General features: G+C 39.8%; 1 protein-coding gene across 2 annotated transcripts in view; it reads left to right on the top strand.

Annotated features, from left to right (window-relative positions):
• The first annotated feature begins 1,454 nt into the window (after positions 1-1,454).
• SSBP2 (single stranded DNA binding protein 2) overlaps positions 1,455-14,963 on the top strand; it is a 424,376-nt gene continuing 410,867 nt past the window's right edge. The window contains exon 1 of one of the 2 annotated variants that reach the window (XM_036741120.1): positions 1,455-1,637. In XM_036741120.1, coding sequence (XP_036597015.1) covers positions 1,576-1,637 — 62 coding nt within the window. In that variant the 5' untranslated portion in view covers positions 1,455-1,575. The remainder of the gene's footprint in view (positions 1,638-14,963) is intronic. The other variant, XM_036741118.1, reaches the window with a different exon arrangement.

The following is a 14,963-nucleotide window of genomic DNA, read 5'->3' as shown; positions in this document are numbered from 1 at the left end:
TCTCCCTACTCTCCATGTACTTGGTCTTTGTTATTTCCTATTTCCCAAGTCTGGCTGATTTATGCTTGGTGGAAGGCCTCCTCTCTCTCTCCCTCTTTCTATCTCTCTCTCTCTTACTTTCTCGTCTCCACTTGCCCTTCCTTACCCTTTTATTGCTGTTGTATTCCTGTCCCTTCCTGCCAATCTTCCCTACAATCCTATTTCTTTCAGTTCCATCTATCTCTCTATGCATTTTTATGTCCATGCTAAGTGCTCAAAACTAGGTATCAGGAATAGCCAGGAACCCCCCCCCCCATTTTTGTGTTGCATCCCTCACCCCGCACTCCAGCCCTCTCCTTCCCCTCCCCGTAGCCCCTCCTCCTCCCCGTCCAGGGAACAGCAGCCTCTGCTCTCCGGCTCCTTTTGCACATTTGCACCCAGCCCCATTTCCCAGCCGGGGATTTCAGCTGGGGAAAAGAGAGATCCATTGGGAATTGGCGTGTGTGTGTGTGTGTGTGCGTGTGTGTGTGTGTGTGTTAAACTTTTCCCACATATGCAGAAACAGGATGAGTAGGAAGGTTCCAAAAAGGACAATTGCCCCCCCCCCCCTTTTTGGTGGCAGCCCTTTTTGAGCCCAGTTTTCCACGTCTCATGGGCCTGGCCCTTGGGGTCATCTCTGGGCCTCGGCTGGCTTCGCCCACGCCTGGGGGGCCCAAATTCACGTGTATGTGTGTGCTGGGGGGGGGGGTTGCCCCCTTCAGAGTCCCCTGGGATGGACAGAGGCGCCGGGCAGGGCCCTGGGAGGCCTCCTCAGGCCCAGGAAGAGGTTCAGGGCCGGGGTGGGCCAGGGGTCAGCGCCCAGGCTGGGGAGAGGCGCTGGCGGGGGCCAATCACGCCCCAGGGCAGCGAGGCCTCCGGGAGCCAGGCTGGGGGAGCCCCCGGGGGGGGGGCTCGGCTACCCTCAACGGGAAGCCTCATGGACGTGGGGGGAGGCGTTCAGCCCCCGTTTACTTGCTCCCCCCGCCTGTGTTCCTAGGGCGCAGCGGGGAGCCCCGGGGGTGGGCTGGGGCCGCGTGTCTGTCGGGCGCCCCAGAGTCTGGGGGCCGCGTCCGCTCCGGCTCCGCCGGCTCCTGCCTGTGAGACTCCAGGCCGCACTTTCCCCTCCTCCCGGCGCCTTCTCTCCAGTGAGGAGCCTCGCGCGGGCGGCGCGGGGGGAGGGGCGGCGGTGGAGGGAACAGCCAGTTGTTTAAAATCCTTCTAGAGCAGTTTCTAATTCCCCCCTTGCGCCGGGGTTCGGAGGGGGAGGGGGAAGGAGAGAGGGAGGAGGGAAGGAGGAGAAAGAGAAGGAGGGAGGGAAGGAGGGAGGAGACGGCGGCTTTGGCTGTTGCCGCCACCGCGCGCTACAGAACGTCGGGAGAGGTGGGGGGTGGAAGCTGTCAGTCTCGCCCGTTGCCTAGGCGAAGGAGGCGGGGTCCAGGCCCGGGGCGTCCAATGGTGGGGGTGGCTGCGTGGGTCGCCATGGGGACGGGGCTGTTCCCGGGGAGGCTGTGATGGGTTGACAGGTGCGTGACAGTGGGAGCTGCTCTCGGCACAAGCATGTACGGCAAAGGCAAGAGTAACAGCAGCGCCGTCCCGTCCGACAGCCAGGCCCGGGAGAAGTAAGTGTCGTCTCTCCTCTTTACCACCACTCCCCACACCCTCTAGCCCGCACACCCTCACGGGGGTGGGATGGGAGGGGGAAGGGTACGAGGTGGGGGGGATGGGGGTAGTGGCTGCTTCGGAGCCACTCGGGCGAGTAGGGCGGTAGTGGGGGGCTGTCGAAGGAAGCGACTGTGTGTGTCGGGGGGTGGTGGTGGGGATGGAAACTTGTTTGGATGATTGAGGGAAATCATCCGTTGGTTTATCTGCTCACAAAGTAACTTTGCAGCAGGGCTCCAGGGCTGCAGAGACTAAAAGAGCAGCCCTGGGGTGGGGGGAGTGGAGGGTGGAGGGCTCTGCACCTCAAATCGGGGTGAGAGTGCGGGTATGCGAGAGGGAGGTGGGGTATAGAGGTGAGGACCGGGTCGGGGGAAAAGAAGCTCGGGCGGGGAGTGGGAAGGTACAGGGAGGGTGCAATAGTTCTGGGTGACGGGGTTCAGGAGGCTGGGAATGGGGGGGCGCGTGCTTGGGCTGAGGGTCCTGGGGAAGCAGGGGTGGAGGGAGGAGGGCAGAGGGGCTGGCGCTGGTCCTCTGGGGCCGGGCAGGCTGCGGTGGGAAGGCGTGCTTAGAAGCAGGGTTAAGGGGCAGGTAGAGCCTGCTGGCAGGGGTCACATCGTGGGAGAACTGGGCAGGCGATGAAGATGTTTGGGCAGGATATTGGGGGGGAGGAGGAGGGGGAAGATCATGCTCTTTCTCTGCCGACGTCCTGGGGATGTTCTGTGCTTTAAAAACAGAACAACAAAACATGAGGTGGGGTAGGTGATAAGGAGAGAAGGTGGATTATAAGTTTGGGAGTTTCTGTTTTTGTTTAAGCCCGAGTTAACTTGGGGAGGGGTCGGGCATGGGGGGAAGCGTGCCTTAGGGAGGAGGAACCTCCTTGTGGAGGTGGTTAGTGCTTTTGCCCTCACGTAGCGAGCCCAATTCTGCCGCCGGTAGCCGAGAACTTTTTTATGGAGACTTTATGTCTCCCAAATGTCAAGGGAGCCGCGACAGCCCGGGGTTGGGGGGGGGGGAGGCGGCGGCAGCAGCAGCAGGGGGTGGCTGTTGGCGGAGAGGTTTGCAGGCTGGGGGAAGCTGTTGATGTGGGGTGGTGTTGGGGAAGGTGGGTGGATTTGGAGAGGTCGGGGAAGCGGGATTGTAGGGGTGACTGTGGTCGATGCAGTGTACAGGGAGGTGTTTGTTGCAACAGCGGGGTGCAAAGGGGTGCAGGCACCCCGGGAGCGTGGAAGGCAAGTGGCGGATGCTTATAGGAGACTGCATGTGGTAGTGGCACGCGAGGTAGCGGGGAAGAGGGTTTTTGTTGTTGTGTTTGTTTTGTTTTCGAGGGTAAAAGCCCTCGCCTCAGGGAAGAGCTGTTTGGTCAGGGTTGAGGGGGAGATACAGGTGTTCGCTCCAGTGGTGACTGGAGAGGAGAAGTGTATGAGAAAAGAGGGCCCCATGACTCGCGGATGTCAGGCTCTGCAAACTGCGGTGCAAGGTTTCTGCCCGCTATTCCTACGGACTCGTAAGGATGATCTGAACGTTACTAAAAATGAATAAGAGAAGAGGTGGCTGTTGGTGAAGAGGAGCAGACCCTTCTTTTCTCCGGGTGGAGAGGGGCAGAGACAGAAAGGTAGATGCTCGGTAAGCGCCCCATGACCCTATTGGTGGGGCTGTTCTAGTCAATGCCACGCTGGATAGAGACTCAGGTCGGAGGTGAAAGAATTTGGGAGCAGCTAAGGAAATGTACTTTGGTTGTTGAGCCGAAGTTAGTGCATAATAATCGTAGCTGTACAAATAGAGGGGAAAGCTCAGATGCGATTGAGCTTGACTCCCTTGCGCAGCCTTCTCCTGAAAGTTTCCTTCGCCACAAGGAGAGGAAAACCTAATCCTCTTGCTGGCAGCAACATACACAATTTCTTATGGGAGTTCTTAGTGAAAGGCCTTCATGTTACCAAAACACTAAGAGAGTGCCTGCCTAGAGAGATGCTACAGTTTTCGGTGGAGATTTTTTTTTTGAGGTAGTGAGCCCACAAAGGTGCATAATGAACAAACAGCAGTTCCTGAGATTGGAGTTCGAAACAATCTATGTTATGAGTTAATCAGCCGGCTTCAATACATGAGGAAAAAATACTCGTTTGGAAGTTCGTTTTTGTTCATTAAAATAGATGTGATGATTATGCAGCATCTATATTTTATACTCACTTATCGGGGGCGAGGGACTTGATCGATTTTTTGGTATTATTTCATTTGTCTTAAGGAATATACGAACTAGGAAACAACTTGAATTACATTGGGTTATCAGCTATGGACTCCTGGAAAGGAATGCTTTTTAAATGCATTTGGTCTATACTCTGAAACGTTTGTGAAATTTTCCTTTTCTGAAGTTTTCATTCTTTACTTTTTATTCCCCCCCTTTCAAGTTTTCTCCTGTTACTCTATACAAATTATGTATTTAGTAAACTTTTAATACATGAAAACAAACATTGATTCTAGTTAGTTTTGCTGTTGGAACTAGCTTAGTTCTATAGTCCTAAGTAATAACTACCCTTGTAAGCAAAGTTATGGGGGGCCTGCTAGATGGTGCTATTTGATTTAAATACATTCCTTCTCCCATTCATTGCAATTGGCATCAGGAATTCTGGCCTTCATGAAGGAATTTGCTTTCTGTACTAAATTCAGGTGGGTGGGTCACTTCTGAACTATTGACAGTGACTACTGCAGAATGTTAATTTTTATTACATTAATTTTTGGCTGAACATTGTTTGGAATTGGGGCAAAACAGATTACTGTGACATTTTCTGTTTTAAAGCATATACCTAGCTGTCTTTTTAGTGAATTTTTAAAAATTTATGGGTTGACCCTAAACATTCAATTTCCCCATTCTGTAATTTGTGATTATTTAATTCGGATTTTTCTTATGGTATCAATTTACTAAGTATAACAACTTTCTTAGGTTGGGAATCTGAACTTCTGTTGGAGAGTAGAGATGTTACCAGACTTCATTGGTAAAGGGCGCATTAGCAAAGAAAAATATCTTGTTTCAATAGAGGCAATGTGTACTACTCCTGATCCTAGATCCTAGATTTAGGTACTTCATACATATTACATAGTAGGAAAAGAAAACTTCTGGAAAAATGAGTTGTTCTAAACATGAGTATGAAATAAAAGAAATGTTTTGTAATTTGCTGAGAAGCATATTTTCTAACTGGAGTTTGCAGCATTCATTCTGATGGTGGATAACTGATAAATGCTTATGCATAGTTATGTTTTCTTTTCCATAAGGAAGTCCCTATTTGAAGTACAGTATTTAAAACAAATTCATAGGATTTAGGGTCAGAGCTTCTTAAGTTTGTATAGTTTAAGTATGAAACTGTAGCCACTCTTCTAAATGTAGTAAAGGGTAGGATTTAATTAATGTGTTTTTTTTTTCTACAGTAGATTGAATTTACAAAGAGGTTTGAATTAGTCCTAATTATGTTTATGTGGTTAGAAATTCTCAGAAGAAAAAAGAAACAATAATTGTACCATAATCTTGATTCTGCATTAGGAATTTATTGAGGAGAATATCAAAGGACTTACATGAGTGCAAAAGTTGTTTTTTTCCTACTGATCACAAAAATAGATATTCAGCACTTTGGTTCTTTTTACTGTATTCCTTTAGAGATTCCTTACTCTTAATTGTTTTTTTTTTTATTAGACCTGTGATTTCAACTGTGTAGGGAGGTCCTGCTGAGGAGCCTTCTTACCAATACTGGTTATTAAGTCCTTTGCAATTTAATCTTTAGAATTAAGTTATCTCACTTATTGAGAGATTCAGTCAGTGACTTGCCCAGGGTCTCTCCTGTAAGGATTAGAGGGATCAGAGGTGAAACAAGCCTCTAAGGCTGTCTCTAGCCACTGCAATATGCACTTGATATAAGGTACAATGTTACAGGATGACAAGTTTCAGGCTTTACACAAATTGTAGTGATAAGGGTTGGTCTGATGTGACTATACATATTGTTGCTCAGTAACTCATAACATCTGATAAAGCTAGGTGTAGTGGAAGCCCCTCCCTCCCTCCCCTCAGATTTGGAATTCCAGAAACTGGTTTGGGCAAATCACTTAACCTCTCTAGGCCTCAGTTTCTCCCTGTGACCTCTTAAGATCCCTTTATGGTCCTAATGTTTATACTAATGCTGGTCTGTTCTTAACGGTTGTGATGAGAAAGTTGGGGTGTGTGTATGCTGGTTTACAGAGTAACTCTTAGGAAATTTCAAAATTTTGTTGGAGATAAAGATGGAAACCTAATGATGAGGAGTCCCTGTTTTCTTTTTTAAAATGTTCTGATAGTTTGTTCTAGGGATCCAATAGTAAGAAATGTGATATTGTCCTTTTTAATCTTAATATCAGATGTAAACTTGAACAGTATTTATGAAAGAATATGGTAATATTATTATAGGTATTAACTTGTTTGTATTAAGTCATATTGGAGCCTAAAACTACATGGCAAATTTCAAATAGAGTATAAAAACATAGGTAAATGAATCAGATACAAAAAGAAACATAGAACCTTTTAGAGTAGCTTCGCAGATCCGAAGTTGTAATAATAAAATGATACAAGAATTCGGAGAGGCCAGTTTTGGGTAAATTTTTGTTTTTAAGTTGTGGCTCTTTTAATTGATGAATCCAAGACTATATTCCGGTGTTTAAATGTTACCTCATTTAAAGCAAATACTGTAGCTTGTTAAATTCGTTCAGTTTTTAAACCATCTTTGGGAGTCAACTTTGTAGCATTATAGTGTTGGTTTTCATTTTGTCTTCTAGCAAAAAAATAATTAAATGAAATATTTTGGATATATGTCAAATTTTCCTCACAAGAAAATATGTTTATGGTTAAGTCTGGCATAGGTTACTTCAGAGTCAAACCGGTGAATTAATGGATGACACGATTTCCAGAACTATGGAAATCTAGTTTGATAGAACTGAACTTATACATTAAAAAATATAGTAGTTTACCAGTACTTAGAAACAGAATGTCATTCCATGCCTGTGATTTCTTGAATTACTTTTTAGCATAAGGCCTTTCTTTCATATACTGCTCAGGTTGTATTATAAATGACATCCTAGATAGTTAAGAGTTTTTAAATTTGTTGAATTTCTTATCTTTCCTTGGAAAAGACCATTTGGTGAGGGATTTTTTCATGTGTTTCCCTAAAATTAAGTTCACAAGTCTGATGTGTAAATTGTTAAAAGGCTATAAAAAGTCAGATTATTTAGGGGGTGTTTTGTGGTGAATCCTTGGAAGATAGTAATATTGTCATGTGTTTTTGCAAAGCTATAAAGGAAAATATACCCTTATCCTTTCCTCCTTTCCATATTAAAGGTTTATTCCTCACTTTCAAAGCCAGTTTGCCCCATAAAACCAATTCAGCATGAAAAAACACATTAAATTTTAGCTGCTGCGCAATAGTGGACCAAATGTGTCTTGCAGCTTCAACCATAGGCAGAAATGGAATGAATTTCCCCCAAAATTAGAACATCGTACTTGGGGTAGTGGTAGAATTACTCAGCATGTAGAATTTATTGCAACTTCATTTTAAGGGCCTAAATTCTGGTGCAAAATGAAAAAAAAATTCTTTATTATGTGAACTTTACCAATTACTCCTTCCCTGTCAGAAAAACCATAAAGGCACATTAGCCATTCAGCTTGTTATTGACTGATAGAACTGGAATATAAAAGAAATTAAACTCGACATAAAAGAAATTATGCATACGAGAACCCTGACTCAAAACACAAAAATTGAAGATATACTCCATAATAATAATACTATATATGATGCCCACTGTTGTCAAGTACATATTTCCTTTGACATTGGTGGAAGAGGGTCTAATTAAATATTTGCAGACACTTAACATTTTGTAAGCTAGTTTGGTTTTTTTTTGGAGGGATGATAGGGTAAAGTATATTCTGCTAGTTTATGATTTTTTTCCCACTCCCTTTCCCAAAAGAAGGATTAAAAATGGAATTAATGGTGTGGAAATAAAATATACTTGTGAAGAACTCAGAACAAAAAGATTAATGTTACATATGTATTTAATTTTCTTAAAAAATAGACATAGCATTGCATTGACATGCACAATTTATGTAAAGTCTGCATTTCTGGGTTAGTCCAGGTAACCAAATGACCTGGGGATATAACTAAATGGCTATAATCACAACTTAAAAAATGTGTTAATAGTTAACACCATTTATTTTTTAAGTGAATTTGATGTTCGTGAAAGGGTAGAACAATATAGGCAACTACCATGCAAAGGAAGTTTCAAAAAGTGTACTTGTTTAGTTTAATTTTATATAGGTTTCAGTTTGTAATACCACTTTCTTATTGTGGCAAAGCCACTGTCACAGTTTTCTCCTTTAAATGACTTAGTTTATCTGTACAGGGTGGAATCTTAAACATTAGGACAGCTTATATAACTTTTCTGGCAGAGTCTATTTGAACTATTATCTTGACAAATCTCTCACTTTTGAAATTTTACGTTAACTTTAATTTATGAGAATATCATCAAATAAGTGGAGAATTTCATACAAAGAAAATTGTACAGAAAGTATACTATATTCTGTTTTACCCAGCAAAAATATAATAGTTTAGTCTTTTGTTATTAATATGGTCTTTAATTATTATGCTATTTTAAGTCAAATATTAACAGACCACATATTTTTACAATGATTCATCTTTAGAAGATATTTATAAAAATTGAGAAATTAAAAAATGCCTTTTCATTTTTGGTTATTCATGGAAAATGTGTAATTGCATTTGTGTTGACAATAATAAGCAAAGGAAGACAAAGACTGAGACCAAAATTGTACTTTCACCTGAAGTGTGAAGATATTTTAAATAAAAAATCCATTTTTGGTAGCATGGAGATTCCCCTCAGTTAATAATAGGTAACATTCATTTAGCACTTTAAGGTTTGCAAAGTGCTTTACATATATTATCTCATTTGATCCTCACAACAATCCTGTGAGGTAAGTGTTTTATTTAGTGCATATGATTACCTGTACTGATGCAAGTGGAGTACATAAAAAATCATTAGTTTTGCTTTTTAAGGTTTAATGACTTAATTTTAAAATGGTTTAAAGTATTAATTCATGCTTTTTGGTAAAATTGTTTAGATAGTGGTAATTTATATGTTAAAAGTTTGAAGATACAATCAAGCAATAGGGATTATCTCTTCTTTGTCAAAAGGTATTCATATAACCTTCTATAAATAGGTTGTAACAGGTCATGATTATCTCTAGTTTATTTCTTACCCGTATTCCCAATACTTGGTAAAATGGGGTCAATCCTTAACTGCTTGAAAAGGATTGGCCGCAATATAGACATCTAAACTTCTAGCAATCCTCCCTTCTAGTACCAAGTATAATACATTTCAGGGCTAATGGTAATTAATGAGTAGAATTGGAGGATGGTTCACCTCCCAATGATTTCGTGACTATCAACTTCATATTGTTTCAGTAAATAGCCAAATAATCATTCTTGTTTTTTACTCTTAAGTCCAAAATGAATTTGAAAAATTTCTAAGTAAATAGCTTTTAATGTTTGGCATGTAGCTTCTAAAAATGAAACTATTCTTTGTTGCAAAGATTATATTCTAAGGTATATGTGTGTGTGTATATATATGTATATGTGTGTGTGTGTATATATATATATGCGTATATATATATATATATATATGTGGAAGCTTTACTGGAGTGCATAAAAGGATTGAAGATTACATTAAGGAAATGAATGGGTTTATAATGAAGCTTGAAGGATTTAAGTTAGCTATACAGAAATACTTAGAATATTAACAGTGATTTATAGCTTGACTATTCAGATGATTGATGTTGGATTTAAACTAGTTTTTTTTTTAAAATTTCTGATTTAATATTTATTAAAGACAACTTCCTATCCACCATGTCTTCATTGAGTTATGTATTTTTGTGGAGTATAACTGTGAAATAGACCCAAATAAAGTCTCAAATTGGGGGTTAAAAATCAGCACTAACTTTACACCTATGCACAGCTTTTAACCTTAGGTCTAGAAGAAAGAAGGATCTGCCCAGGAGTGGATGTATTAAAGCTCCTAAGGATGTGGCTTTTCACAACTCAGACTCCCAAAGCTTGAAATGCTTGGGATTTAGGTTTCTAGGAACAGTATCAACTTTTTAGTTTAGAGAAGCAGTAAGGTACAGTGAATAGGGAGCTGGTTTTGGAGCCAAGAAGACGTAGGTCCAAGACCTGTCTCTGACACATACTAGCTGTATGATCCTGGGCAAGTCACTTAACCACTCAAGTGTTAGATCTCTAAAGTATAAATTACAGAAGATGCGGACCTTAATTTCTTCCTCTAGGAGTTTCCAGTACCAGTGAAATCTGTTTCAGTCTGTATCCCCTTTCTTATGAAGTCTGTGAAACTGCATGAACTTTTCCTTCACCCCTTGACTCCATTTATCCCCCATTTTACGTCTTCTTCTAATGCTGGTGACCTCCAGCTAACATGACCTGCTTATAAAATTTGGGAGTCAGATGCAAAAACCAAGTATAGGCTTAGATGATGATAATTAAAAGTTTAAAAAAAGCTTTATTTTCTTCTCTAATTCCTATTTTCCCCTTGGAGTTGCCTGTTCTTTTTCTTCCTATTCATTGTATGGCTTTTATAACAAGATATATCTAGAGAGAGGGAATTTTCTTAGAGCTGTATGTAGCTCAGGAGAAGGTGTGACCACATTGAATTCTTTCCATAATAGTTTCTTAGGTAACTTTAACTACTTTTAATTTAATTTTCAATTGATACTAAATGCATCAGTAATATTATTTTACTAAATCGTTTACTCTTTCAAGTTAGCGTATGTAGATCCATCAACTAGAGGCATTTTTACTGTTATTATTAGGATGCCTTTTTTTCCTGGAAAGATTTTTTTAGCAATGACCAGTTTGCCTTTATTCTAGAACAGAGATGATACAACATTTTGTGTCATGCCCTTCTGGCAATCTTGTGAAGCCTATGGGTCCTTTCTTCAGATTGATTTTTTAAATGCATAAAATTAAAAAAAAACCCATAATATTACAAAGGAGACCAAAGTTAAAATAAAGATTCCCCCCCCCCCAACCTTAGTAAGAATTTGGAAGGAAATAAATAAATTGACATTTTTCTTCTTTATCTACTTATATCAGGCCTCTATCAGTTCTCAGGCAACACATTTAGGTTTGAAAATGATTGCCCAGTTTATCTGGAATTATCCTTCATGTGGTGTCAGATCAATCATGGAAAAAAAACCCAAAAAAACTTAGGTTCAAAGGCTCAAGGACGTGAAAAATTATGGCCATAAACATAAGAAGAAACGTCAGAATTCTGTTAGAAGTTTATTGATGTTCTTAGCTTGACTGTTTGCTGCCATCAGATGCATGCAACATTGCTAAGTAATTAATAAAGTAAAAATCCTGGTAGAAAACTTGGAGGCTGATGATTGTTTAGATCAGTAGATTCCAATAGGTTTATTGAGACTTGTCATTATTTTAGTTTATCATATAGGATGGCCTTTAGTAACTCAACTTGCAATAAAGGTCTTTATGGACATGTTAAAATTTTAAAATAAAATATGGAAGTTTATTGAGATCAATATAATTACACAGTCCAGCCTTGTTTATGCTTTTTTAAACTTGGTACTGTTTTTCATTTTAGTATATGAACTGAAATTTTTTGACAAATGGAGTCTTCTCAAGTTGAGCTTCAAATCCTCTTTGTGTTTGGATAGTAATGACTAAACTGGTGTTCTTTTAAAAGCACACTTTTAAAAGTTCCTTTAAAAGAACTCCCTGCTTATTGCTTTCCTGTACCATTCCCCTACCTCTACTGTTACTGACTAGAGGAGAGAATGACTGCAGCTAAATAGTAAACTCTTCTCTTTAGAGTGTGAACATATGGCACAAAGTTTTCCTGTCTCAATGAAGACATGTCCCTGCTAGGCTTGTTTTGTCAGGCCTGAATGTTACAGTTATTCCATAGGTATGTTCCCATGGGCTTTTTCTCTAGCTCTCATCTAGTTAAGGTGAGGGGTTGTGGCAGGAGGAGCAATATAGATGTTTCAGTATATTAACAAAAATAAGTATATATTTTTTTACATTAATCTTTTTTTAATATTTATTTATTTATTTTTAGTTTACCACACACGGTTCTACATAGTTTTGAGTTCCAGATTTTCTCCCCTCCCTCCCCAAGACGGCATGGAATCTCATATAACTATATTTTTTTATATTGAAGCCCATTTAGAAAAACCAGAACTTTCAAATGCAGCTGAGATACACTACTATGCCACTTGCTGTTTATAAATGTTATTTTATATATCCAAAATTTAATAGAAATCACTGATTTCTATTCATAAATATCTATCCAACAAAGTAAATTTGGCAAACCTTTATATAGTGTATCCCTACTGTATATAGAACAGTATATTTTACACTGGTTGACAACTAAAGTTTATATATTTTGCTGTGCTAAGCAAAATAATTAATTGTTTTTCCTTGGTCATCATTGTGTTTTTCTTCAGTTTGAATCAACATTAAGGAACATGTACAGGGTAGTTTGATTTTCTTTCATCTAAAGCATCATACATTTGAGAAGTCTTCTAAAATAAGTATACTAGACTAAGAATTCAACAAGCTGTCCCCAATTACTTTTGAGTTATTCCCTATGCTTAGTGTCCGCTTTATAACCATGTGTAACATGATTGTAGTAAGTCAAGTTTCTTTGCCTTAGTGGTCCACTATTAATACATAGTAATGACATTTGTGTTTAGGGGCTCATTGATTCTCCATTCTGCTCCCCTGCTTGGTTTGGCAGAAACTTTTGAAAGACATTGGCATGATTCTGTTTCAAAGTCCTTCTTCAAAAGCCTGTGCTCAGCGTAGGAGTAAGATGAGGGTCAAAAGACTATATTTGAGTTTTAACTGCAAACTAAAGCCAAAGTGGAAGATCTAATTGGGGGTATATCCTTTAATGAGATTAATATATGATTTAAGGCTATCCTTTCATGTATTAAAGACTTGATCTGATTTACTTTTTTCCAGTGTTCATTTTATCACAATGTTTTCATAATTTAGTCAACTAAATGAATAATCATAACAGCAAGTTTTACTTTTTTTTTTTTTTGACTGGACCTGTACAGGGAACCTGGACGTGCCGTGAGAGAAAGTCTTCCACTAATTTAGATTGGGTTCTACTCTACGATTGATTGTTTTAGGGAGTTGCCTGGATGCTGACACATGAAGTTTCTTGCCAGGGTTCACACAGTGGAGAAGGATCATACCAGGACTTGAACCTGGGTGTTCCTAAGTCTAAGGACAGCTTACTGTCCTCATTGGTTTTTTTCTGAATCTGTGTATCTTAAGGTTATTTAGAGGTAAAGAAACCGAGGCACAGATTGTTAGTTATTTATCCAAGCACGACTACCAAGTTAGTAGTGGCAGTACATAGAATGCTCTGAGGATCTTGTCAGATCTGTGTTTTTCAGAGTTTAAATAATACTGTCAGTGAATAGTTCATTTTAAATGTAATGGATAAATTGTGGCAAAACTTAAATATGTCTGATAAATCTTTTAGTTTCTTTTGACTTTTCAAATACTTCAGGATTGATTATACTTTTAAGACTTTCTGACATATCCTCATCCTTTTATAGGACAGAATATTGTCATCATTTTTAGTAAGTGGAAATTTAACTAGTTGAAGTAAGATCTATTTAGTATGCAGAGGCTTATTAGAACAAAAATAGCCACTGTGACTGGTTTATAAGTAGTCTTTTGGTTTACTGAGTTTTACAGCTGTGGACACGGATTATACCTAGTTTCCAGAGAGAGGTACTTTCTAATTGTTGCATTTGGAAAGATGAAGATCTGTCTTCCGGAAGAGGAAAGGAAGCGGGCAATGCAAAACGTTGTCAACAAATCCCTGGATTTCCTAGTAGAAATGATCTGGGAACTAAGCTAGAGATTTAAAGGGCTATAACTCGTAGTCCCTCTTTGCTTTTGATGACAACCTCTGGGAATTATGTACTATTAATAAGTATATGGCATAATTGAGGCAACTAATTGTTCTTTACCCTCTTTTTTCGCGGGAATATTGGGTGAATAAGACAGGGTTTCAAAATTTTAGAGTTTCTGACTTTTCTTTTTCAGTTCATTTGATAGTGATGGATAAACTATACAATCTCAAACTCCCATCTCCATTCTCTAGTTATTTCAAATTCATGGGGGAACACATCCTCCTATGTTTCTTTGTTTTTACTTTGTGGCTTATTTTCTCTCCTGGTTTAACTTCCAAGGTGTATTTCCATGCAATGAAATTTTGAGGTTGCTGCTACTTTAATATTTTTTCTCTCGTTGACTGATAACATTTCCTCGTGCTGACTGACATTTAGATGAACTTAACCAAGACTCTTGTATGTTTGGGGCTATTGGGAACTATGAGAATATTTTGCTCGGAAAGGTGGCTGCACAAACTTCTTAGAATACTTGTAGCAATTTTTGTTAATAGAGAAGATTCAGGTAGAGAGGAGACTTTAAGGCCTTTGTGGGACCACTTTCCTTCCAAAGACTGAGTATTTCCCAAGTTTTTTTTTTGACCTTGTTGCTTAAATTGGTGAAAGATCATTTATAGAGTAATGCCAAAAATGAAGGTTGGATTTCAGGAGAAACATATTTTAAGTTGAAACTGATATAATATACTTTTTTCACTTATGCATATGACTCCTGGAAGTATATATCTAGCTCTAGTCTCTCATGTTTGGTTTAGTGCCACATCAAGAGCCAACTGCCCATTGAACCTTTCAAACTGGATGTCCCATGACATCGCAGTATCACCAAGTCTAAAATACTGCCTTTCCCCTCAAATCCATCCTTCTTCTAAACTTCCCTATTACTATTGAAGGCATTGCCATTCTTCTAGTCTTGGGTTTGTACCTTGGATTGTCTTCATTTCCTCATTTATCTCACCCCACATATCTGATTAGTTGCCAAATCTTGCCCTTTCTATCTCCGTAATCTCTCTCTTGATCCCTTTTCAGTAATCACACAGCAACCACCATGGTTCATGCCCTCATCACCTGGATTGTAATGGTTTCTGAGTTGGTCTCTGGGCCACATCTCTCTCCAGGTCCAATTCATCTTCCCTGCAGCTGCCAAAGTCATTTTCCTTGAGGGCAGACCTGGCCTTGTCATTTTCCTATTCAGTAAATCAGGCTCCCTGTTGTGTCTAGAACAAAACATAAACTTGGCCTTTAAAGC

This window comes from Trichosurus vulpecula, chromosome 1 (assembly GCF_011100635.1).
Source record: "Trichosurus vulpecula isolate mTriVul1 chromosome 1, mTriVul1.pri, whole genome shotgun sequence".
Lineage (NCBI taxonomy): Eukaryota > Metazoa > Chordata > Mammalia > Diprotodontia > Phalangeridae > Trichosurus > Trichosurus vulpecula.
Note: the sequence above shows the minus strand (reverse complement) of the source record. Positions and strands in the feature narration are given on the sequence as shown.